Raw genomic sequence first — 23,573 nt, forward strand, 5'->3', positions numbered from 1 at the left:
GGCCTACGTTCACTGGATTGCTGCAGAGGCGCGGAGGAGGGAGAGGAGGGGTCAGAGCTGACCCAGGTCAGAGGAACCCCTGCCTCTAGCCTGGCGACGTCAGTGTGGCTCCCTGCTTCAAGCCATTCCAACCGCGGCGACCCGCCTGTTTGCACCCGCCCCCGCGCCGCACAGGCTCCCCTCCCCCGGCCCCCGCACCAGTCCCTCCCCCGCCACCCCTCTCGCCACTCCAAGGCTCAAGCAGCCAGGCGATAGCGCGCAAGGATGGGGTTCGCGAGGTGCAGCGGAGCAGGAAGCGTGCGTAAAGGTCCAGTCCCCGGGGCCGTGCCCGCCCGTCTCGCCCGCATCCCAGTCGTCACCTTCCCGAGACACCAGCGGCCGCTCGCCCTCTCCCTCGAGCTTGCTCTGCTTCGGGCGGCGTGGCAGCGGGGACTCGCCCGCAACCGAGCGAGCGGCCGCACCCGCTAATTTTAGCCGGCGCTGGCAGGCGTGGGCCTGGGCTCCGGGTGCCCGAAGTCCGACACCCAATCCTCCTGGGCCCGGTCCTGAGATGACCGCCTATCCCCTTCCATCTGTAGGTCATGTCCTGCCGCCGAGCGAGGCAAACTCGGACGCCGGAGGGTGCGGGGGTTGGGTGGAGTGAGGCAGGACGGAAAGGCTGTGTTCCTCGGACCGCGCTGGGGCGGGTGGGTGAAGACTGGACTGCGTAGACCCGCGGGAACGGGGGCGAGAGCAGTGAAGCATGTTTGGGGTCATTCCTGGGTTTTGACTTGAATTTTCCCTGCAACGATGAAACTGGGACCCTGGAGCGAACAGTACCGATGTGAAATGCAAACGTAACCCGCTGGGTCCCTCGTGGGTGGGGAAGGGGAAGGGGCTAGTGTTAGGGCTACCACCCTAGGTGACCCACCCCTGCTGGGGGTTTCCTTTAAGACCACGGTAGGGTCCCTGGTGAGAGAGCGAAACGACCAGATAGTGGGGACCAGAGTCCTGGACTGGATGGGCTAGGGACACCCTCCATTAAAGCCTTGGGACTGACATGCCCCACCCTGACAAACCTCCAGGTCTACTGGCCTTCCTCCTGGTTGCTGATGTGCTGGCTGCAGAAGGGTCTGGGCACCTCAGCCTCATCTTTGCTGTCTCAGTCAGGGGCTAGCCGGGCTTCCACCTCTGCAGAGGGCCCCACACCAAGCCACACTCCCAAGATGATGGGAGAATGTGGGGGCTGGGCCTGGCAAAGCCCTCTGCACTTCCACTGGGTTATGGGAGTCGTGGTAGCTCAGGGTTCCCAAAGGTTGAGGGTCTAGACAGGGGAGAGAGAACGTCGCTCAGAGTTCTCAGAGGGTATTTCTGTGGGAGGGAGGAGAGGGCTGAGGGTGACCTCAGTTTCTCCCTCACCACCCTGCCCCACCAGGTCTGCTGCATGCTCAACACCTGGCATTATCCTCTTCCTGCTGCTGCCTTGGATCACTGCTCAGGTGGGCACAGGCGTGAGCTCAGGGCTCTGCTGGGCAGTAGGAAGGGATTACAGGATTCGCCCTGAGTGAATTAAAGGGGCCTACTCCTATCCCCACCCTAGGGCTCACGGCTCATTATCCTGCTATCAGCTTCAGTCACTACCATCACCAGCCTATCTCGCCATCTCCACTATGGCAAAATCAAGGCTGATGTCTTACCACTCTGTTATCTCAGGGCCTGTAAGGAATCACTGAGATCACAGACTGTTCTGATCAGGTGACATGTACTTTCTTTTTTTTTTTTTTTTTATCTCATACAGATTGGGTCCCAGACTTGACAGTTTCTTCAGGATCATTTTCACTTTTCTCAACCCAGTAGCTGTGGCTTGGCACATGGCAGGCTTCGTGGACACCCTTTTGGACCTGCTCTGAGTACTGCCCATCCCCTCCCTTGGTGCATCCTTTCTCAAGCCAGCTGGCCACCAGCCTGCATTTTTTATGACTGTAGCCTGGGCGAGTCATTTTAAGAATCAGATGGAGGCATCAAATTGGTCAGTTAAGTCTCTATGACCCCAGCCTCCGTGTTCTGCACTTCTAGAAGTATCAGGTGCAGCTGTGACACATGGATCCCAAAAATGAGTTGCAGGTGGTGGGCATGGTGCCTGTGACCACCTTTCTGGGCATGGGAGTCTAAGGCAAGCGCTGGAATTAAAGTCGGGGAGGGGCATGGGGAGAAGGCTGAGGGGATGGCTTTGAGATCTGCACAGATCTGGGAGGGGCCAAATGTGAGGAAATGTACGTTTGTATGTATGTGTGTGTGTAGCTGGCAGAGCAGATTTCCAGGGGCCCAGATCTGAAACTGGACAGTTTTGCTGGAAGAAACTCCTCATGTCAGTTCTTCAAGGGGAAAGTAGGACTCATTCTTAAGATCTGTTGGGATGAGCACCAGATAAGACTACCAGATGAGAAATTCTGTTTCTTGCTTCCAGATACTTATAATCTTGAGATTCACGCCCCCGCCCCCCCTGCCCCCCCCCCCCCCCCCCCCCCGGAATGCGAAGGGACACTGCTGTTTGAGGCAAGAAGAAAAAGGACTCCCATTTAGCCACACTCATGGAAAAGACTGGTGGGAAAGGAGAGGAGAGTGAAGATGGGACAAAGAAAGGAGGTGAAGTAGATTGTTACTCCTTTCCTTCCACTCACATTTCTCCTTTTTCTTCACTTGTGGTATTTCAGGTCCAAATTATCTTCTTCCTTATCCTCCTCTATCAGCTACCAGCTTGCAACATTCCTCCCACAAACCCCAGCCACTGGCTTCTTTGGGTACCAAGGTGAGATAGTGGGAAGATGGCTGAGAAATGCACTAAAGGGAATGAATACCTCCCCTTGGAGCAGGGAACTCATTAGCCCAAACCTCTTCAGCAAAGACCCCTCGAGTTCTGATTCTGTATTCAATTTGCAAACTGACCGTCAGACCACTCAAAGCCTGTAAGTTCCTAGGCTGGCTAGTTTGCAAAATTCCCTTATTCTTCCCACCATCACCTAAGTTACTGGCACTAAACTTAGTAGAGGGGTAATAATCTTGGCTGAATGAAGGGAAGCCAGAGATACTCTTCAAAACTCCATCTTTTCTCCCTGCACTTTTATGTTGGAAGCATTTTCTTGGAAAATAATGGCATGGTCTGGAAGGCAGTTTCTTTGGTATGTTTCCCATCTTCTCCTTAGCCATGGGGTATTCATTGGGACCAATATCTCTGGGGACCTCAAGGTGAGAAGGATGTCCAGGCATAAAGCATATTCTTCCTCTTCATTAATGGTTCAACTTTTGTTATCAGAACCCTGCGACAGCTCTCCCCAAAGGAGCCCTCTTTGTCATCATGTGGACCACACTTGACCTCCATCGGTAAGGCCCTCCACTCCTGCCTTCTAGCCAGAATAACCTAGTGTCCTGGTTTCTGCCTCTCCGAGGTGCTAGGGTGTAAGTGATGAAAAGAGAAAGAGCACCGTCCTACTTAGTGAGCCTGACCAACATGCAGGACCATGTCAAGAACTTCCGGTGAGGTAGTCTCTAGACCAGGGTTTGAAAACCGATAGCCTCTGAATTGGATCTTGCCTTCAAATGACTTTGGTTCAGGTTGCACAGCATTTACAATTAAAAAAAAATTAATTGGCAACATTTCACATGCAGCTGTTAGTCCTCGGCCTCCATCACATATGACATGCTTTTCTGGTGCCAGGAAGCCTGCTCTCCCATGGGACGGGGCAGGTGCTCTCCAGCCCTGGGGATTTTGTGCAGGTCTTCACAAGAATGTGAATCTTGTAATCTGTGGGAATGTGGTCTTGGTAAGAGAAGAAAGGGCTCTCAGTGGGAGGGGACTAAGTACAGGGAAGAAAAAGGGGTGGGCAGATCAACACGTCAGTGAGTGAGTTCAGAGAACTCAGAAAGTAGTGAGGGTTGGTAGAAGGATGCTTTAAGGAAGGGACAGTCACAGCCAACATTTTTGCCTCCCCCTCTTAGCAGCCCCAAGCCATTCAAGGTTCTAAGAATTATGTCAACTGGCTAAATGACTGGAAGATTCATTCATTCTATATAGTCATACCTAACGCCAGGCTATGTTCTAGGGCCCAAAGCCTCATGCAAGTCACCCTGCCGAACTGCATCACTTTTTGTTACCTTGTGCCCAATGTCACCCCGTCTCCTCCTTCCCTCGTTGCCTCTCCTTTCCCATCACAGACTTGGGTCAGCTGAAGCCCAATGTACTAGTCTTGGAATAAAAGCAAAATTGGCAGGAGGTGCTGCTATCTATCTGCTGTGGAAGACTGTGTTGGCATATTATGGCAAGTGGAGGGTAGAGGCATAGGGAGGTGAAGATGGGCTTAGAAATGGTCAGGAACCAGGGGAAGAGGAAATGTAATCATGGTGAAGCCCTGTTCCCTCCGCTGCCAAGCAGTACCTGTGTCCCTAGGAAGGGGAGCTCCCCTCTCTTCAGCTCTTATTCCTAATCTTTTTCCCAATAAAGGACTTTGACTACAACTATGATGTCTGCCTCTTAAGGATGCCACAGGGGTTAAGCCTGACTATCCAACATCATCAAAGTGTGTCAAAAAGGGATGGGCCTAAGCAAAGGATAAGGTGTCAAAATTGGTGTAGAAATTGGCTGTCAAAGACAGTGTGATGGGAGGTAAGTGTACTTATTTAGTTACCAAGACGAGTCCTAGGTAACACAATGTGAGAAAAATGAACTTTGCTGTGAAGTTCCTACCTGCTATAGTAAGTTCTCCTGAAACCTTAGGAATGGGGAAAGCTTTAAAGTTACCTCCTAAATTCAGGTGGCAGGAATGTGGATGAAGAAATATAGTAGCAGGGTGAGGGTGAGCTGGAGTGTGGTCAGCTATGACCCAATACCAGAACAGGGCTTCTGAAAGTACTCCAATTCTAATAATAGTGTACATCTATACTCAATCTTAGCCAAAGGCAGAGAAGCAATTAATAATAGCACACATTTAAATAGCTTACACTTGGGTAATTGATTGGGTGGGCTCCAGGAAGGATGCAACAAAACATTTTTTGTTATACCCCTACCTTTCGCAGTAAATCCAAAGTTTTTGGATAGCACAGGAATGGATTTTCAGAAGGGAGAGGAGACCAATTCTAAAACAGATCCTGTTTTAGGTGAAATAGAGTTGGGGAGTGAGGAAGAGCAAGGAATCCACTAAAGTGAACACAAAAAAGGAATGTGAAAGAAGCTACATGACATTTCTCTGGCATAGCAACAGTTTTCTACTTGGAGAGGGAAGGTCTGATATTGAGTTGGGGGCAATTGCTAAGCTGGATAAGGAATGTGTCTTATTCTTGTCCTCTCTCTTCTTGGGTAGTATTTTTACACTGGCAACCTCAAATCCCATTCCAGTCCAAGCAGGGCCAGTGGACAGTGGACATGTACTGGTTCAGTGATGATAGAGGTAGGGATTCTCCCTAAAAAGCCCCAACTCTTCTGCAAGTTCCAGAGGAGAACAGGAAAGGGAGGGTAGGGAGGACTCGAGAACAAGCTGCATGTACAAAGCACCCAATACCCTTCTCCCACTTCCGAGGCCATCGAGGCCAGCATAGCTTGCTCCCTTGTCCCTAGAAGGCTGGGGGAGGCTACCCACCTGCTCTCTTATAGGCAGAGGGCTGACTGTCCTACTTACTGGCTCCCAAGGAAAAATGGGATGCCCTGTAGGAGTTTTTGTGAGAAGTCCCCCTGAGCAGCTGGAGAAATACCAGGAGTGAGCAGGACACAAAAACCCAAGGCTATGGCCTAAAATACAGAAGACAGGAAGGGAAGGAGAGAATACTGGGCCACTTGTTGCAGATGAAGGGACAGAAAAAGCTGTGAAATGTGGGCAAAATGTCCAGTTCCTCTCTTGTCTTGCCCTAGGATACATTCGTCCTCACAAGGTTCAGGCTTGGCTTCCAACATGTGCCCACTACCTGAGCTCACAGGCAAACCTCAAGAGATGTGGTCAGGACCAACCCCTCACCCCCAACACTTCTCTTCCTATTTCCTCCCTCTTCACAGCTAAGTACCTAAAGGAGCAAGTACGTGTCAGACAAGCTACACTTTCACTGAATATTTTGGCAAACAGAGAGGGGGAGGAGCCGGAATCTGATGAAACAGGACTGCAGTGGGAGTACTGGCTGAGGGGACAGAGAAGCTGTAGAATAGGGACTGACAATGGCATTCACCTTGTCCTCTGCTTTTTCTTCCTAGCCATGTGATCGGAGTGGCACATGCGTCTTCATGAAGTCCTATGGCAGTGTTTCCTCAGGGTGTTGCCCTCAGTCACGTGAGTCTGGGAAAATTCCCAACTGCAGGACATAGGTGCTAGGATAGGGCTAGTCCAATGGCTAAACTGAGGAACAGCACCCGAACTCCCTCAGCCAGCCTGCCCTGGGGCCCGACACCCCCCACTGCTTCGTTCCTGTTAATCAGCAGGACACACTGAGCCTGTAGGAGGCTCAGGAGACTAAGCTAGGAGGAGGAACCCATAATTTAGGACTCACAAAGCCATGATTTTAGTCTCTTGGCTTCACAAATGTTAAGACTATTCTTGGGAAGCCTCAACCAAGAGCCCAGTCCAGCCAAGGTGGCTCAGTGATTGTCAACCTATGAACCAGGTGGTCACGGTTCAATTACTGGGTTCAATCCCCGGTGGGTGAGATGCAGGAGGCAGCTGATCGATTCTCTCTCATCATTGATGTTTCTATCTCTTTCTCCCTCTCTGAAATCAATAAAAATACATTTTTAAAAAAGCAAGCACCCGAAGCTTGCTAAGGGAAGAATGCCCCTACGACAGTGCCAAAGGTCCTCCTTTCAAGATCCATTCCACCCCACAATATTAATAAAAAATTACACATAAATACCCAAGGCAAATGTTAATAACTCACTTGACTCCCAATTATAAAATTAACTGCCCAAGCCTAGAGAAGCAGAGATCATTCCTGTTCTCAAATATATTCGAGGGAAATTTATCTTCTTTCTACTTGTATCCTGAACACTATCTTCCATGACAAAGTTTCTGATTTTAAACTTCATTATCTTAATGCATTTGCAACCCATTTATGTATCTCTTCTTTGTAAATAAAAGTGTTTATTACTACTTTCTGCTTAGTAAGTAATCAGAAACTTACTCTTTTCCCAAGCTCATATAATCCCAATTCTTTTTTATTTTATTTTTGCCTGTCTTATATTATAGTCCTTTGATTATCTCTTTGCTTTACTTCCCCATCAACTTATTCATCCCTCAGCAAATACTAATTGAATGGCCATTCTAAGTACTGGGAGATAATATGGTAATGAATAAAATAAGATAATCCCCTCCTCTAATGGAGTTTTTTTTAAATTTATTTCTCAATTACAGTTGACACACAATATTATATTACTTTCTGCTGTACAACACAGTGATTAGACATATACCTCACGAAGTGATCATCCTGAGAGCTTATCTTCTAATGGGAAGACACAAGCAATGATCATAAGTAAAACCACTAGATTAGAAGGTGATAAGTGCTATGAAGAGAAATAAAACAGGGAAGAGAGCTAGACAGTGTTGAAGGAGTGCAATTTTAAGTAGGTTGGTCAGGAAGGCCTCACTAAAAGAAGAAGAAAAAGTTAAGCAAAGACTTAAAGACTCTGATGGAGTAAGCTACACCTGGAGAAAGAGCTTTCCAGGCAGGAGCAAGAAATATAAAGACCTTGAGGGGTGGGCACACCTTTGGTATTGCAGAAAAACAAAAAGGCCAGCATTGCTGGAGCAAAGTGAGCAAGGTGAGTAGCAGGAAGCAAGGTCAAGCAATAAGTGGGGAAGGGTTGGACCGCTCCTGGAAGGTCTCACAGACCTTTAAAGGACTCTGGTTTTTACTCTAATATAAAACACAGAGGGTTTCGAGTGTAAGAATGACACAATCTGCCTTCCATATTAACACTATTCACTCTGGTTGCTGTGTTGGGAACTGACTGTAAGTGGGCAATGGTCGAAGCAGATGGACCAGCTACTGCAGTAATTCTGATTTGGTCTTGGGTCGGAGCAGGGGAAGTGAAAAGAAGTGGGATTCTGGATATATTCTCAAGGTAAAGTCAACATGATTTGATAAACTGAAGAAGATGAGAGAGGTGTCAAAGATAATACCAAGGTGCTGTGACACAGAAGTTGTTATTAACTGAAATAGGAAAGATTGCAGCAGTAAGTTGGGAGAAAAATAAGTTCAACTTCAACATGTCAAATTTGAGATGACATCCAAATCCAGGTGTGAATGGGTAACTAGATATTCAGGACAGAAGTCTAGGTTGGAGCTAAAAAATTGGAGTCATCCACATTAAAATGGTCTTAATGTAAAAGACTGAATGAGCCCTGGCTGGTTTGGCTCAGTGGATAAGAGTGTCGGCCTGCAGACTGAAGGGTCCCGGGTTCGATTCCGGTCTGAGGCACATGCTGGGTTGAGGCCTCAATCCCCAGTGGAGGGCATGCAGGAGGCAGCGTATCGATGATTCTTTCTCATCATTGATGTTTCTATCTCTCTCCCTCTCCCTTCCTCTCTGAAATCAATAAAAAAATTTTTTTTAAAAAAGATTAACATTTAAAAAAAGACTGAATGAAATCACTGCAGGTATGTGTATAGAAGCGGTCCAAGGACTGAACCCTAGAGTTACTAGGTTGTAGAGATCAGGAAAAACCAGCAAGTGAAACTAAGAAAGAGTAGTCAGTGAGCTAGGGGGCAACAAGAGCACATGTCTTAAAGCCAAGTAAAGAAAATGTTTCAGAGGGAGTCAAATGCTGCTGATAGCTTGTGTAAGATGGAACAGAATGTGCCTTTAGGTTTGTCCAAGTCATTGGTGACCGTGATAAGAACAGTCTTGGTGGAATGAACTAAATAGGGAATTGGTGGAGAGGAACTGGAGACAACTTTTAAGACTTTTACTGAAAAATGGGAAGCTATTGGAAGTGGCAATGGGGTTGAGGGGTTCATGTACTTGTAAGATGAGAAAAATGATAGCATCTTTATGTGCTGATAGGAAGATCCAGGAAAGAAAAGGAAATACTGACTAAAGAAAAGGAGAGAGAATTGTTGAGAGGCATCCCTAAAAGCTAGAGGATGGACTGTACTGCTCAGGTTTTTGGAGGAGAAGGGTTTCCTAACCTTGACACCAATGGCATTTTTGCCCAGATAATTCTGTGTAGGGAGCTGTTCTGTGCATTGTAGGTTATTTTGCAGCATCCCTGGCCACTGGCCAGTAGCACTGCCTCCCAGGTGAGAATGATTGGTATACAGCAGTGGTCGGCAAACCGCGGCTTGTGAGCCACATGCGGCTCTTTGGCCCCTTGAGTGTGGCTCTTCCACAAAATACCACGTGCGGGTGCCGACTGAAATTTGGTCGCCCATGCGCAGAAGTCGGTTTTCGGAAAGGAGATAGATGAAACAAGTATATGAGTGTGGATGGGAGAGTTGGAAGGGGTCGACCTCAGTGAACGTATTGAGGACGTTTTTCGCAAAGGCCGGCTTAGGAGTACCCTAATTAAGTTAGTAACAATGTACTTACCTATATAGTTTAAGTTTAAAAAATTTGGCTCTCAAAAGAAATTTCAATCGTTGTACTGTTGATATTTGGCTCTGTTGACTGAGTTTGCCGGCCACTGGTATACAGTAACAGGAGGAAAAGCAGAGTATATAGGGTGCAAGCACTGAGAGATGGTTAAATGTCGTGGTGGGAGCTTGTGAACATTTTCTGATTGTTTCTATTTTCTCATTAAAATAGGAACCAAAGTAAGAGTAAGAATGAGGGGAGATGTTGGAGATGCAGGGAATATTGCTAGGTAGTCTAAAGGACTCACTTAAGTTTCATGGTGATGGATTTAAAGTAAGACAAATCAACTTTTTGGCCACTCTTTTCGGCTGCATGGGTCTAGGCGTAAAGTAGGTGAAGAGTTGACTATTACAGAGAGAGGCAAGGGAAGTGAGGTGTTTGCAACGAAGCGCTCGTAATTAAAATTTAGATGGAGGAGGGAAACGAAGACACAGAGGGGATGAGGTCAGAGGAAAGAAAGATCAATGGATTATAGGTCTTGGTGAAAGGGTGAATTGTTGGATTCAGTGCACTAAAGGGAATAAACTGGAAAGATTGGAGATAATAGTGAGAGAGTGGGATGTTTGGGAATGACTTATGAAGTGGTTGTAGGTCTAGAATATGACCAAGGGAATGAATGGCTGAAGGAGGGGGTGGAGGATAAGATCACCAAAGGAGCAAAAACCTGAGAGACCAGAGATTAGAAAGTTAACCCACATTTACACTGAAATCAAGATTCATGACAGGAGTGGTATTGGCACGGTATAATCAAATGACAAGTGTTTCAAAGCCGAAGAGTGTTACGGATAAGAGAGAACAGTCTAAAAATGGTGTAAGGAAGAATGAGACTAACTTCACTGCCTCTAGCAGGCCCAGTGGTACAAAGGATGTGAGAGAAAACACCTCCACTGGCGGTGAGCAGAGGCAGAGTCCTCGGGAGAAAGCAGGGCTCAGAGCAGGAATGTAAAGGCAACATCAGAGGAGAGGCTAAGGGTATAGGGAATCTTGTTAGTAACTGGCCATTAGTTGAAAAGAGCACAGAAGGATTCCAGAAGTTAGCAGAGGAAGGTAGATGGGGACAAAAAAGAGGGCGAAGAGTAATGGTTATTAGTCTAAAAGATGAGCGATGACTCAGTAGTTTGGGACTTCTTATGGTGAGTGACATAAACAAGATAAAAGGCATGACGATATTAATTCGCACAAGATTTGTGTACCTGGGGCCCCCCTTCAAGCCTGCATGTAGGAGTGACAGTTTTATTCATTTTTTTATCTTTACCAGAAGATATGTTTTCATTAATTTTAGAGAGAGAGAAAGGGAGAGAAACATTGATCAGTTGCCTCCTGTACCAGGGATCGAACCAACAATCTACGTATGTGCCCTGACAGGGAATCAAGCCCACATGTAACCTTTGTGTATAGGATGGCACTCCAAACAACTGAGCCACCTGGCCAGGGCAGGACAGTTTTATTCTTGAGTTAAAAATTAGTATGCAATTGACCTGGCTCCAGGCTATTTTGAAGGAAGTCCTGAGCACCTATTTCAAAGAATTTAAATGAGACGATGAATGTAAAGCAGTTAGCACAAGGCCTGAAACTAAAATATTAGTTATGATACCACTACTAAGGGGATGTTAGAAGGGGGCCTAAGATATCCCCTCAATCTTTGCTTCAGAGTAGCAACCCCCAAGGCTACGCTGCTCTGACCTTTGCCTCCTTATCCATTCACACCACCACCGACAATTTATTCAGTGCCATCTCCATATTGTTCCTCAAAAACACAAGCCGATTACCAACATACAAAACCAAAAATATTTTATTGCTGAGTCACCTTGAGATTCAAATGATGGGGAGTCCAGAGCCTGGCCAGGACTCCCATCAGGATAGAAATAATGGGCTCCACTTAGGGCACTATTTACTCTGATCCTGTTCACCCTGTCAGTCCCTCCAAGTGACTTCTACTTCATCTGTCCGATACCTGTGAAAAATAGGAAAAACTTGGTGGATGGCTATCCTTTAACATCTTCCATTCTTCTCTGCTCTCATGGTTCTGGACCCTCTGATGTGCTGATTTTTGCCACCTCCCATACTATCTACCCCCTCCAAGGGGGTACTTACCTCTGAGTGACCCCAGATTCACTGAGGGGAGTCCTGTGTCCTGCCCGAAACATTTCCCAGCCAGCCTGAGCTATCATGGCTCCATTGTCAATGCAGAATCTGGGAAGGAAAAAGAAATATGAAATTTGGGATCTGAAAGTAGAAAACTACAGTAATTGGAGAAAAAAGTCAAGAAAGCACAAGGACCTTTACCTCTCATCTGTGGCAAAAAGCCGGGCTCCACGTTCCTGGCACATTGTCTCCATCATTTCCTGTAGCCTCATATTACCTATGACGAGGTGGTGGGTAGGGTTAACTTAGTTTAGCCATTTCTCCAGGCTAGCTGTATGCCGCATGTGCATTTAATTAGGAAAGTGAAGTACGGGTCCTAGGGGGCAAGGAGTGGGAAGCACAGGATAAGAAATAAAGCTGGTAATTTCCCCAAACCCTCAGATTTAAACTATCAGGAGGAAGATGCACATGCCCAAGAATAGGAAAGAGCCCAATGATACATACACCCTACACCTCCCACGATGAGGGCCTCCTGGGAGCCACAATGTGCCATGGCCCGCTCTGTGATCTCTACCAGCATTGCAAACACAGTTTCCTGAGGGGGACAGACAAGGGGAAAACATCAGAGGGAGTCCCAACTTAGCCCCAGCTTTCTGTCCCAGCTTTTTACGCCATTACCTGCAGGGAGAAACACAGATCCTCAGGAGTACACTCGCCTGTAGCCAGCATCCGCTGGGCTACATCCTATAATTAAAGGGGGAAAAAGAACTCATAAAACTCAACACCAAACAAACAACACAACCAAAAAGTTGGCGGAGGACCTGAATACACACTTCTCCCACGATGACATACGAATAGCCAACAGGTATATGAAAAGATGTTCAACCTCACTGGCAATTAGGGAAATGCAAATCAAAGCCACAATGAGATACCACCTCACACCTGTCAGAGTGGCCATTATCAACAAGACAAGCAGTAACAAGTGATGCAGAGGTTGTGGAAAAAAGGGAACCCTCATTCACTGCTGGTGGGAATGCAGACTTGTACAACCACTATGGAAAGCAGTCTGGTGATTCCTTAAAAAATAAAGGATAGAGCTACCATATGACCCAGCAATCCCTCTCCTGTGTATATACCCAAAAAACTCAAAATCATGTATTCACAAAGATATATGCAACCCTATGTTCACTGAAGCATTATTCATGGTGGTCAAGATATGGAAACAACCAAAGAGCAAAGAAAACTGGGTAAAGAAAATGTGGTACATATACACATGGAATACTACACAGTCATAAGAAAGAATGAAATGCTGCCATGTGCAACAACATAGATGGACCTTGAGAATATTATGCTGGACCTGGAGAGCATTATGCTAAGCGAAATAAGTCAGTTGGAGAAAGATAAATATCACGTGATCTCACTCATTTGTGGAATATAATGAACAACATAAACTAATGAACAAAAACAGATCCAGAGACAGAGAAGCGTCGATCAGACCATCAAACCTCAGGCAGGGGAGCGTGGGGTTAAGAAGGAGAGACCAACCAAAGGACTGTATGCATGCATATAAGTCTAACCAATGGACACAGACACCAGGGGGGTAAGGGCATGAGCGGGGGGCGGGGGGAGCAATGGGAGGATAAGGACACATATGTAATACCTTAATCAATAAAGAAAATTTAAAAAATAGTTTAAAGAAAGATTAAAAAAAAATAAGTCAGAAAAAGCTAAGAACTATATGATTTCACTCATATGTAGGATATAAAACTGAAACTTGTGCACACAAACAGTAGTGTGGTGGTTGCCAGGGGAAGGGGAAGGGGAGGAGAGAAAAGGGTCCTAATATATGGTGACAGAAGGTTTGACCTTGGGTGCTGGGCTAACAGTGCAAAATACAGATTTTTGTAACATAGAAAGCCACACCTGAAACCTATATGATCATGTCGACCAATAAATTTAATTAGGAAAAAAAAATGGTGGGGAAACAGATAAAACAATTAACAGTGGCCTGGCAGACACCATGAGAATAAAAATTCGTGCACTTGGAGGATCACCAGGTTTCACCACAGTTCAACTGACCACACACTTTGTCCTTCATTGGCACCAAACTACAGAATGGGCAGCATTCATTCAAGATCCAATAATTATGAATACCTGCCCTGGCACCACTCCCTACCCCTCCCGTACCCTGCTGCATTTCTCTTCATCACACTTACCACTATGCAGCCCTTTATATTTTATTGTTTCCCCCTCTTTCTTCCCTTTTTGTTTTGTTCCTTTATCCATCTCCTGTTAGAATGCAAGCTCTGACCACTAGGGGGAAGACACTCCAACCCGTAAGTTAGCTTGCTGCTGGGGTCCGGCCAATGGAGACTGGGGTGAGAGGGCCAGACACACCCTGGAGCCCTCCCTGGGTCCCATCTGCCAGATCCGACTGGGACTGGGCGAGATGGCTCCGATCACCCGCCAGGCTGAGGGACCACACCCATGCATGAATCCGTGCACAGGGCCTCTTGTTCAATAAATATTTGCTGAATGAATTTATTCAGCATCAAATATGGGCCAGTACTATGCTATATGCAGGAAATACAGTGGTGAGAAAAACAGATACGCTTTATTAAAAAGCATGCAAGTGCCCATCTTCTCACCTCTTCCACACTCACCTCAATGAAAGACAGGATCCCTGAGAATGAGACGTCCATTCCTTTTACAGTGTATGGCAGATCAACTAGCTTCTTGCCTCTATGTGGGAGTACATGAGGCACTAAGCCTGTAGTCAGCTGGTTGCTCACCCTCCGAAGCCCCTCCCAAACCTCATTAATGTATATATAAGAAAATGCCAGAAACCCCACCAGCCAGCCTCCTTCCACCTTACGCCCCTTACCGCTTTGCCATCTGCTCAATGTTGTAGCCGGGACTTGGGTCATTGGAAATCTAGCAGATAAAAAAGACGATGCAGTCAGATATCCAGGAAGCATAAGAAGTGAATTTACTACTTTCTCCCTCCGTTTCCATGGCTCCCCCAAAAGTCATCCACATCTTATGTTCTCTGCAGCCCGATGGCTTACCTTCAGCACTCGAGCAAAACGATCCAGACAATTACCCACAGCAATATCGATGGTTTCCCCAAAGATGCGGTAACGATGTTCTGAATATGCAATCACCTAAGGGTGATGAGGATGTCCATGAAAACCTCAAGTCTGTAAAGAGGAGTAGTTGGCTTTGGGGAAGAATACAGCAGAGGAGGATCAACATGGCCACTAGAGCATCCAATAAGAAATAGAAAGTGCTTTGCCAAACCCTGAGTGGATATTTTTTGCAGCTCTTATCTGAGAAGAAGCTCATATATACCTTGAATATTCCCAGTGCAGATTCCTAATCTATAAAAGATGATCAGGGCAGAAGCAAACTGTCACTTCAAATATATTTTTCTAGCTTGGAGATTCCTGACATATCCCTTAAAAGCAGTCTTGACGGGGACAGACTAAGGAACAGGCTTTCCTGCTTAAGACAGGGAACCAGAGTCCTTTTAGAGCAGGGGTCCTCAAACTTTTTAAACAGGGGGCCAGTTCACTGTCCCTCAGACCGTTGGAGGGCCGGACTATAGTTTAAAAAAAAACAACAACTATGAACAAATTCCTATGCACACTGCACATATCTTATTTTGAAGCAAAAGAAACAAAACGGGAACACATACAATATTTGTATTTGCATGTGGCCCGCGGGCCGTAGTTTGAGGACCCCTGTTTTAGAGTATCCTATCAGAGCAGTACTATTTGTAAACATGAGAAGAGGTAGTGCTAAAAACAAAACAAAAAACAAACCCTCAAAAATCCCATGTTGGGTCAGGTTGATGGCTGATCCAACTTAACCCTGGCAATCAACTATGTCCATTCTTCCTATGTGGCCAACTTCTAGCACAGAAACACAGCACCCACTGACACATATGCTTCATATTTTTGGCAGTGAGTGTTTCCTAGGGACCAGAGAAGTCTCTCTCCCCCTGGTGCTGCTCAGGGATTTCCTTGCACTCTGATGTAGATTTTACTCTGTCAAAAGGCTGGTGACAGCCTTGGCTGGGTGGCTCAGTTGGTTGGAGCGTCATCCCGTGCGGCAAAAGGTTGGGGGTTCAATTCCTGGTCAAGGCACATACCTAGGTTATGGGTTCTGTCCCCAGTGGAGATAACCGATTGATGTTTGTTTCTTTCTTTCTCTCTCCTCCCACTTCCTTCCCTCTCTAAAAATCAATAAAAACATATCCTCGGGTGAAGGTGAAAAAGAAAAAAAAAAGGCTAGTGACAAAAGGGGAAGGAAATTTTCCTGCCTCTGTTCTTCTTCCTTTTTTTGTTACTCCTCACCCGAGGATAGTTTTCCATTTTTTAAAACTTTTTTTAGAGAGAGTGAAAGGGAGGGGGAGAGACACACACAGAGAGACACATCGATTAGCTGCCTCCTGCACCTGCCCTGATCAGGGTCAGGGATTGAGCCTGCAACAGAAGTATGTGCCTTTGACCAGGAAATGAACCCTAAGCCTCTTAAGTCTTGTAAGCCTCCATTGCTACTTTCCACACCCCAATTCCCTAACCTTGCATATCATCCTTCAGGCCTTAAACAGCTACGTGCCCTCTAACTTAAAGTTCTCACATTATTTTCGTGGGAATGTGTGCTTCATCTTTAATAACTATTTCACACAATGAAGTTTTAGAACATAACCCTTTCATAGGCTGGGGACAATGACTATTTCTGACAATAACTCCATCAGGTGTTCTTTGGGAAAAAAAGTTGGAGTTCTCCAATCCCAACCTAAAAAGGTCTTATAAAGCATCCCAAACAACCATGACTTCCCTTATAAACTTAAAATATCTTCAACCACTTATAAATTTTAAAAATTACTTATATTTTTACACCCTTAAAATAACAACTTCTATATATTTCTACCAATAATGCAAACAAAACACATAATTGTCATAAAGGAACAAATCATGTAGTGTCCTTTAGTTTTAATTGCTAAGATCTGTACAAAAATTAGCTTCAGAATAATGACATTGAAAATCCTTTGAGGGCTTCAATCCTTACCATTCTTTCATTTTCCAAGGAAATTCCTTATCTTTGTACATAAAAGTAATTTTATTCTGATTATCCTGCCCAAATCTGCAGTGTTACAAACTGTATTGTGGATTTTCTAGTGTGCCACAGTTTAGGTTCAAACGAGCCCAGCTTTGTTCTTGCAGTCCCTGCCACTCAGGTAGAGCATGAAAGGTGCTGGTATAGTTCCTCAGAAATTAAGAAGAAATGGTGGAGTATTCTAAATACCTGTGTATTTCCTCCACTGACATACAGCACAGTTGGGCTGGTGGCTCCAGTGATGAGGCGGCCCATTTCAATGTGGCCTATGCAGTGGTTCACTCCTAGCAATGGCTTATTCCACAGCTGGGCCACAGTACGGGCCACAACAGCCACAGAAACCAGTGGGGCACCCATGCCAGGGCCTAGGGAGATTGAAATGGGAGATAGAATCCTTTAGAGATTAAGGAAGCAGGAAATATGAGAGAGAGGGCTGAGGTAGTGATGGTAGCAGAGGCAAACTGCAGGCTGTTTTGTCATAGCCAAGTTCTAGGTATATTCTTCCATTGCCCACCACTCACCCCACCATACCTTTGGTGTAGGCAACGCAGTCAATATCCTGGGAGGTTAAGCCAGCCTCTGTTAGTGCCTCCTGCAGCAAGTCCAGAACAACAGCTCGGTGGTGCCTGGCAGTATCACCTGGGAGAAATCCTAGGAGAAGAACAGAAGGCAGAGATAATAGGGGGTTTTGGTAGAAAAGGTAGACAGCAATCCAAGACAGGTGATTTAGTAGTAGGATGAGTCCCTTTCACTCTCCTCAAGCATCCTGTCTTCCAGGTGCTCAGATATACTATTGCCAGTCTGTTGGGCTACCGTGGTTGGCAAACCGGCTCGCGAGCCACATGCGGCTCTTTGGCCCCTTGAGTGTGGCTCTTCCTAAGCCTTAGGAGTACCCTAATTAAGTTAATAACAATGTACCTACCTATATAGTTTAAGTTTAAAAAATTTGGCTCTCCAAAGAAATTTCAATCGTTGTACTGTTGATATTTGGCTCTGTTGACTAATGAGTTTGCCGACCACTGGCTCATGACCACCCCCTGCATAATGCCCTTCTTCATACCCAACTTCTTCTCAGCCTTTAGGATTCAATCCAAGTGACACCTACTTCATATCCTTTGGGGATCTCTGTGACCCTACAAACCCTGTGCATGATCACAATATTGTATTTAACCATGCCCAGTATTTTCATCATGAGCCTGTTTACTGTAACATCTTTGCCACAAGCATTTCCTCTACAAACATTCTCGCAGCACAACTACTTGGCCTTAAGGCAATTGCACAGTAAAAGATAAAATAATGGAAAATAATCGAGGGGCACTGAAACATGAAAAATAACAATTAAAAACACTTTATTGTAAAAACTAAAAATACATTGTCTTCTAAGTCTTTTGTTCACAGTATTATAGTTTTTTTTTCCTGCTTGTTGATTGTATCTCCTTCTTTGGCATCATATTTTTCTGTTTTCGCTATAATTCTTCCTTCATTAAGAGAGGTATCAGTTTCAGCTAAAGAAATCAGTAATTTTTTTTTTAATTTTTTTATATATATTTTATTGATTTTTTACAGAGAGGAAGGGAGAGAGATAGAGTTAGAAACATTGATGAGAGAGAAACATCGATCAGCTGCCTCCTGCACATCTCCTACTGGGGATGTGCCCGCAACCCAGGTACATGCCCTTGACCGGAATCGAACCTGGGACCTTTCAGTCCGCAGGCCGACGCTCTATCCACTGAGCCAAACCGGTTTCGGCGAAATCAGTAATTTTTTTAAAAAAATATTTTTTTATTGCTTTCAGAGAGGAAGAGAGAGGGACAGAGAGACAGAAACATCACTGATGATGAGAGAATCATTGATCAGCTGCCTCCTGTATGCCCCCTACTGGGGGATCAAGCCTGCAACCCGGGATGTGCCCTTGACAGGAATTGAACCTGGGACCCTTCAGTCCGCAGGCTGACGCTCTGTCCATTGAGCCAAACCGGTAACTAATGCTCTTGAAGACTGTTGTGAATTAGTAGCCGCCTCTTTTATATTTGCTATTGTTTGGTAAACTTTTGGTTTTGACGGGTGGGAGGGAAGATTGCTCACAAAGGAGTTGCAAACTGATAAATTATCATTTTTCAGTATAGTATGCAATCTGACTTTCACATAACTGTGCAATCTGGCTTATACAGTTATTATCCACTATTTGAAGATTACCATATCTACTCATCACTGTAGAGACCATTATGAGGACTATGATTTCTTTAATATAAAAATGGGAGTAACTGCAACCATTTCCTCAATGGAGAAATGAAACCAAACTGTCAACTAGCTGAAATACATTAAGTCTGCCAAATGTTAACCGAACTGTCAACCAGTTATTTTATCTTTTATAGTGAAATTGCCTTAAGGTCAATGGGTTGTGCAGTGACAATGTTTGTGGCAAAAAGACTTAGAACTGCATGTAACAATTATAGCATTGATTACCTGTAGTTTCCCCAGTTCAACTGTGAGCGTCTCCCAACATTGGGCCTTTAATTCATCTTTGCATTCCTGTTGCTAAAATGCCTAGAACAGTGAGTGCTAAACATACATATATTTCTAATGAGTAACCTGTCACAACATCAGCTGCTCAGGGAGCCTTTGTGGGTACACACAAGTCAGCTGCCCTCTCCTACACATATACAGGTGATTTGGGAGCGGGTAGGCATGATATAACATCATAACTTACAAATAATGTTTATTAAACGTTGTAATGTGACAGGCACTTTGATTCTCAAGACCCCTCGATGCAGGCATTATTCCCATTTTAAGAGGAAAGAATTCCCAAAACACATACTGACCATGAATATTGTAAAGCCAGCCAGTTCTGTCTGACACCGAAACTGGGAGTCTTTACACTCATTCTGGAACTTATTATTATACCTATACTAGTATGTGATACTATTTATCATACTGTAAAGTGCTGTTTACGTGCCGATGTCCATAGCAGGCTCATCACATCTGCTTTCGTATGCAACTATTTTTGTACCCAACAGCCAGCCGACTGACACTTACCACCTAAAAGGCACTCACTAAAAGCTGAAGGAACCCTGAAGCTCCAGGGACAAGTGCCTGTGACTCATAGCCATCAGCTTTGTGACGTTAAGAAACGTCACATCATCTCAGAGCCTCGAATCAAAAACCCTACGAGGGGACAATGCGCTCCACGCCCCGCTTCGCTAGAGTTTAGGACCTTTAGGAAGACGCAACACGATGGTGGGCGGACCAGCGCGCGGCCGCCTCTTTAGGTGCCGACTCACCCGTGCCCGGGGGCGTGACGTAAGTGCGCCGCGGGTTTGCCAGCACCGCGCCGTCCCGCACCACTCCCACGCCGATCTTGTTGGCGCTGCCTTCAAAACCCAGCACGGTGGGCATGGCCGAAGCGGGGAGAACACACCGCAGGACCCTAGCTAACACTGCGGCCGCGGCAGCCTCGCCGCTCCGTGCGCAGAGGAAGGAGCCCGCAGCAGCTCAGCGGCCCGGCACCTAACAACTCCGCTCGCCGCGCCGTCCCGCCCCCGTCGTCACGGCGACCGTCAAGGCCCCTTCAGGAACCTGTCCTGCTAACTGCCAGGGACGCTGAGCCGGCATCCGCTCCTGGCACGCCTACCCGCTGCTTTGCCGCTCTCCGGGGGTCCAGCCCAGCCTTCTCCACTGATTGATTTTCTCTCTTGCGCAGCGCTGGGCCCTCCGGTCGGGGCGGCAGGAGGAGTCGTGCAGCGGGCACACGGATAAACAGCCCGAGAATGGAGGGCTGGGGCCTTAGTCCCCTGGAGACTTGGGAGAAGGGCGGGCCTAGGTTCTCCGTCACGTGGTGCCAGACAGACTAATCACTGGCATTGCTGCGCTACGCGGTGATGCCCCGGGTCACGTGACCACGCCAGTTACCCACGTGGGGGCACGGCGTGCTCCATTCTTTGTGCTCGGGTAGGAAGGATCCTGGCGGCAACTTGAGCAGGTCAGATACCGGGTTGCTGTTCTTTCGCCCATCAGAAGGGCTTTTCTGGACGTCTGATCGGCTGGCGTAAGCCGGGACCATTGATTAAGGCCCTCGATTGGCCGATAGAGGATCTCGTAGGAGGGTCCATAGATCGCTGTGGAAGGATCTAGTGTTGTGGGTGAGGGGCTATGGCGCAAGGAGGCGGGGAAGGGATTCTGAGATAACGCCCGCTCTCGGGAGGAGCCTGTCCCCAGCTTTAGCTGCCTTCACCATTTATTTGCATCGTTAGGCAAGGCGGTGAAAATACTGCTCCGCAAGGCGACCTGGTGCAGGAGGGCGTGCGTTTCAGTGATGCCGAAGCGTGGGAAAAAGGGAGCGGTGGCTGAAGACGGGGAAGAGCCCAAGATTGGTAAGAGAGTGAAATGAACCCCTCTCCCTGGAGGCTGTGATGGCGGTGCTTCTAATGTATTCGATTATCGGGAAGTACGGACCGACGCACCACATTTTTGCAGTTTGAAGAACTCGCGGCAACTGCAGGCTCTCAGCGGGCCTATTGTTAACCCCGGATGAAAGTTGGTTACCGCCAACTTTTATCACTACGTATTTCTTATTTTGTAGAACCAGAGGCCAAGAAGCGTAAGGCGGGAGCAGGAGCAAAGAAAAATGAAAAAGAGGCGGCAGGAGAGGGGTCAGTCCTATATGAGGACCCCCCAGATCAGAAAACCTCGCCCAGTGGCAAGTCAGCCACCCTCAAGATCTGCTCCTGGAATGTGGATGGGCTCCGAGCCTGGATTAAGAAGAAAGGATTAGATGTGAGTGGAAATCAAGGAGGGGAAAGAGACAGTCTTTAGTATTGAATGATCTTGGGGTGTAAGTACCTTTCCATTTTAGTGCCCACCATGCAGGTTTATTTTTTTATAGGTTTTTGTGTGTGTGGAGGGGGGAGAGGTATAAGGAGGGGCTGCACCAAGTCATACCAACCATTTCCTGCCTATCCATTCCATTGCCTTAAACGTTTAATGTCTTCATCTCTTCCCCAGCATATTGAAAAAAATCTTACTGGACTTGCTCCATTTTTATCTTCAGTGTATTTTGTTTTTAAATAACTAGTGGTTACACACTGCAATTCACAGATGCTATATTATGTAATTGTACTATTGAAACATCTTATTGGCCAATATTACCTTAATAAATTTTAAAAACGAAATAAGTAACTAATGCTTAAAAAATCTTAGCTAGCCACTCCCTATAGAAAAAACACTATCTCCACAGGGTTGCATGTAAGCCTTCTTCCATTAGTTACCAGTTATCAAATTGCTTATTGTACTACCAGTGGTCGGCAAACTCATTAGTCAGCAGAGCCAAATATCAACAGTGTTTCTTCAAAATAGACTCGTCCAGGCCAAAAACCGACTTCTGTGAATGGGCCATGAAGTTTCAATCGCACTGTACATGGGCGCCCGCACGTGGTATTTTGTGGAAGAGCCACACTCAAGGGGCCAAAGAGCTGATGTGGCTCTCGAGCCACAGTTTGCCGACCACAGTGCTAGACTGTTAAACTCCTTGATGCACAGGGACCCTACCTCCTGTTTATCTCTAGTACTTAGCAGATTTAATGAATATCTGCTGTATTGATACTATCTTTTATACCTTTCATTTTATTCAGTGGGTAAAGGAAGAAGCCCCAGATATCCTGTGCTTGCAAGAGACCAAATGTTCAGAGAATAAACTACCAGCTGAACTTCAAGAGCTGCCTGGACTATCCCATCAGTACTGGTCTGCTCCTTCAGACAAGGAAGGGTACAGTGGTGTGGGCCTTCTCTCTCGCCAGTGCCCACTCAAGGTCTCATATGGCATTGGTGAGAGCCTACTGATTCCTAATGCCTGTGCGCTTTCAAACTAACTGCTAATACCCAACTCCAGCCCCGATTCTTGATTCCTTTATTCTCTACTTTCCCTTTGCTTATTTATACTTTCATTTAAAAAAAAAAAAGTTTCCCCTTATGCTTTTCTGTACTGATACTGTTTCATTTCTCCAGGCGAGGAGGAACATGATCAGGAAGGCCGAGTGATTGTGGCTGAATATGACGCATTTGTGCTGGTAACAGCCTATGTACCTAACGCAGGCCGAGGTCTGGTGCGCCTGGAGTACCGACAGCGCTGGGATGAAGCCTTTCGCAAGTTCCTGAAGGACTTGGCTTCCCGCAAGCCCCTTGTGCTGTGTGGGGACCTCAATGTGGCTCATGAAGAGATTGACCTTCGCAACCCCAAGGGAAACAAAAAGAATGCTGGCTTCACCCCACAAGAGCGGCAAGGCTTTGGGGAGTTGCTGCAGGCTGTGCCACTGGCTGATAGTTTCCGGCATCTCTACCCCAACACCGCTTATGCCTATACCTTTTGGACCTATATGATGAATGCTCGATCTAAAAACGTTGGTTGGCGCCTTGATTACTTTCTGGTGTCTCATTCTCTGTTACCTGCTTTGTGTGACAGCAAGATCCGTTCCAAGGCTTTGGGCAGTGACCACTGTCCCATCACCCTATACCTAGCACTGTGATACTTCCCCCAAATCATTTTAAGCCTGGGAAATAAGCCCCTAAATTAGCTTTAAAACTTCTTTGCTTTCAAGAGAATTCTGCACCGTGTTACCCTTCAGCCAGGCTCCTAGTGACAGATGGGCTTCCTTTAAGCCCAAGGCTTTGTTTTTTGGTGTGGATGGCTTTTTCTTCCTTTTTTTTTTTTTACATTAAACAAGCTACTGATGACTTCCTTTGAACTGTCCATGTGAAAATAAAGAGCCATAGTTTCAGCCTTGCTGTC

At 46.3% G+C, this 23,573-nt stretch overlaps 2 protein-coding genes across 4 annotated transcripts; one reads left to right on the plus strand and one right to left on the minus strand.

Moving 5' to 3' along the window:
* Window positions 1-11,357: 11,357 nt before the first annotated feature.
* OSGEP (O-sialoglycoprotein endopeptidase) lies at window positions 11,358-20,333 on the minus strand. Of its 2 annotated transcripts, XM_081108198.1 has the most exons (11): window positions 20,074-20,333; window positions 17,324-17,443; window positions 16,982-17,157; window positions 14,737-14,832; window positions 14,553-14,602; window positions 14,332-14,410; window positions 12,347-12,412; window positions 12,173-12,263; window positions 11,870-11,945; window positions 11,678-11,776; window positions 11,358-11,537 (listed from the first exon to the last, which is right to left on the minus strand). In XM_081108198.1, the coding sequence occupies exons 1-11, from the start codon at window positions 20,186-20,188 to the stop codon at window positions 11,498-11,500; spliced, it is 1,008 nt and encodes a 335-aa protein (XP_080964324.1). In that variant the 5' UTR covers window positions 20,189-20,333; the 3' UTR covers window positions 11,358-11,497. The 2 variants fall into 2 exon arrangements, with proteins under 2 accessions (XP_080964324.1, XP_080964325.1); XM_081108199.1 differs by lacking the exon at window positions 12,347-12,412 and having other exon boundaries at window positions 20,074-20,327.
* On the plus strand, window positions 20,082-23,562 carry APEX1 (apurinic/apyrimidinic endodeoxyribonuclease 1). 2 transcript variants are annotated; one of them, XM_081108254.1, is made up of 5 exons: window positions 20,082-20,771; window positions 21,043-21,162; window positions 21,372-21,565; window positions 22,420-22,612; window positions 22,793-23,562. In XM_081108254.1, exons 2-5 carry the CDS (start codon window positions 21,105-21,107, stop codon window positions 23,308-23,310), a joined length of 963 nt encoding a protein of 320 aa, XP_080964380.1. In that variant the 5' UTR covers window positions 20,082-20,771; window positions 21,043-21,104; the 3' UTR covers window positions 23,311-23,562. The 2 variants fall into 2 exon arrangements, with proteins under 2 accessions (XP_080964380.1, XP_080964381.1); XM_081108255.1 differs by having other exon boundaries at window positions 20,733-20,837.
* The last annotated feature ends 11 nt before the right edge of the window (window positions 23,563-23,573 follow it).

This window comes from Myotis nattereri (assembly GCF_964212035.1).
Source record: "Myotis nattereri genome assembly, chromosome: 1".
Lineage (NCBI taxonomy): Eukaryota > Metazoa > Chordata > Mammalia > Chiroptera > Vespertilionidae > Myotis > Myotis nattereri.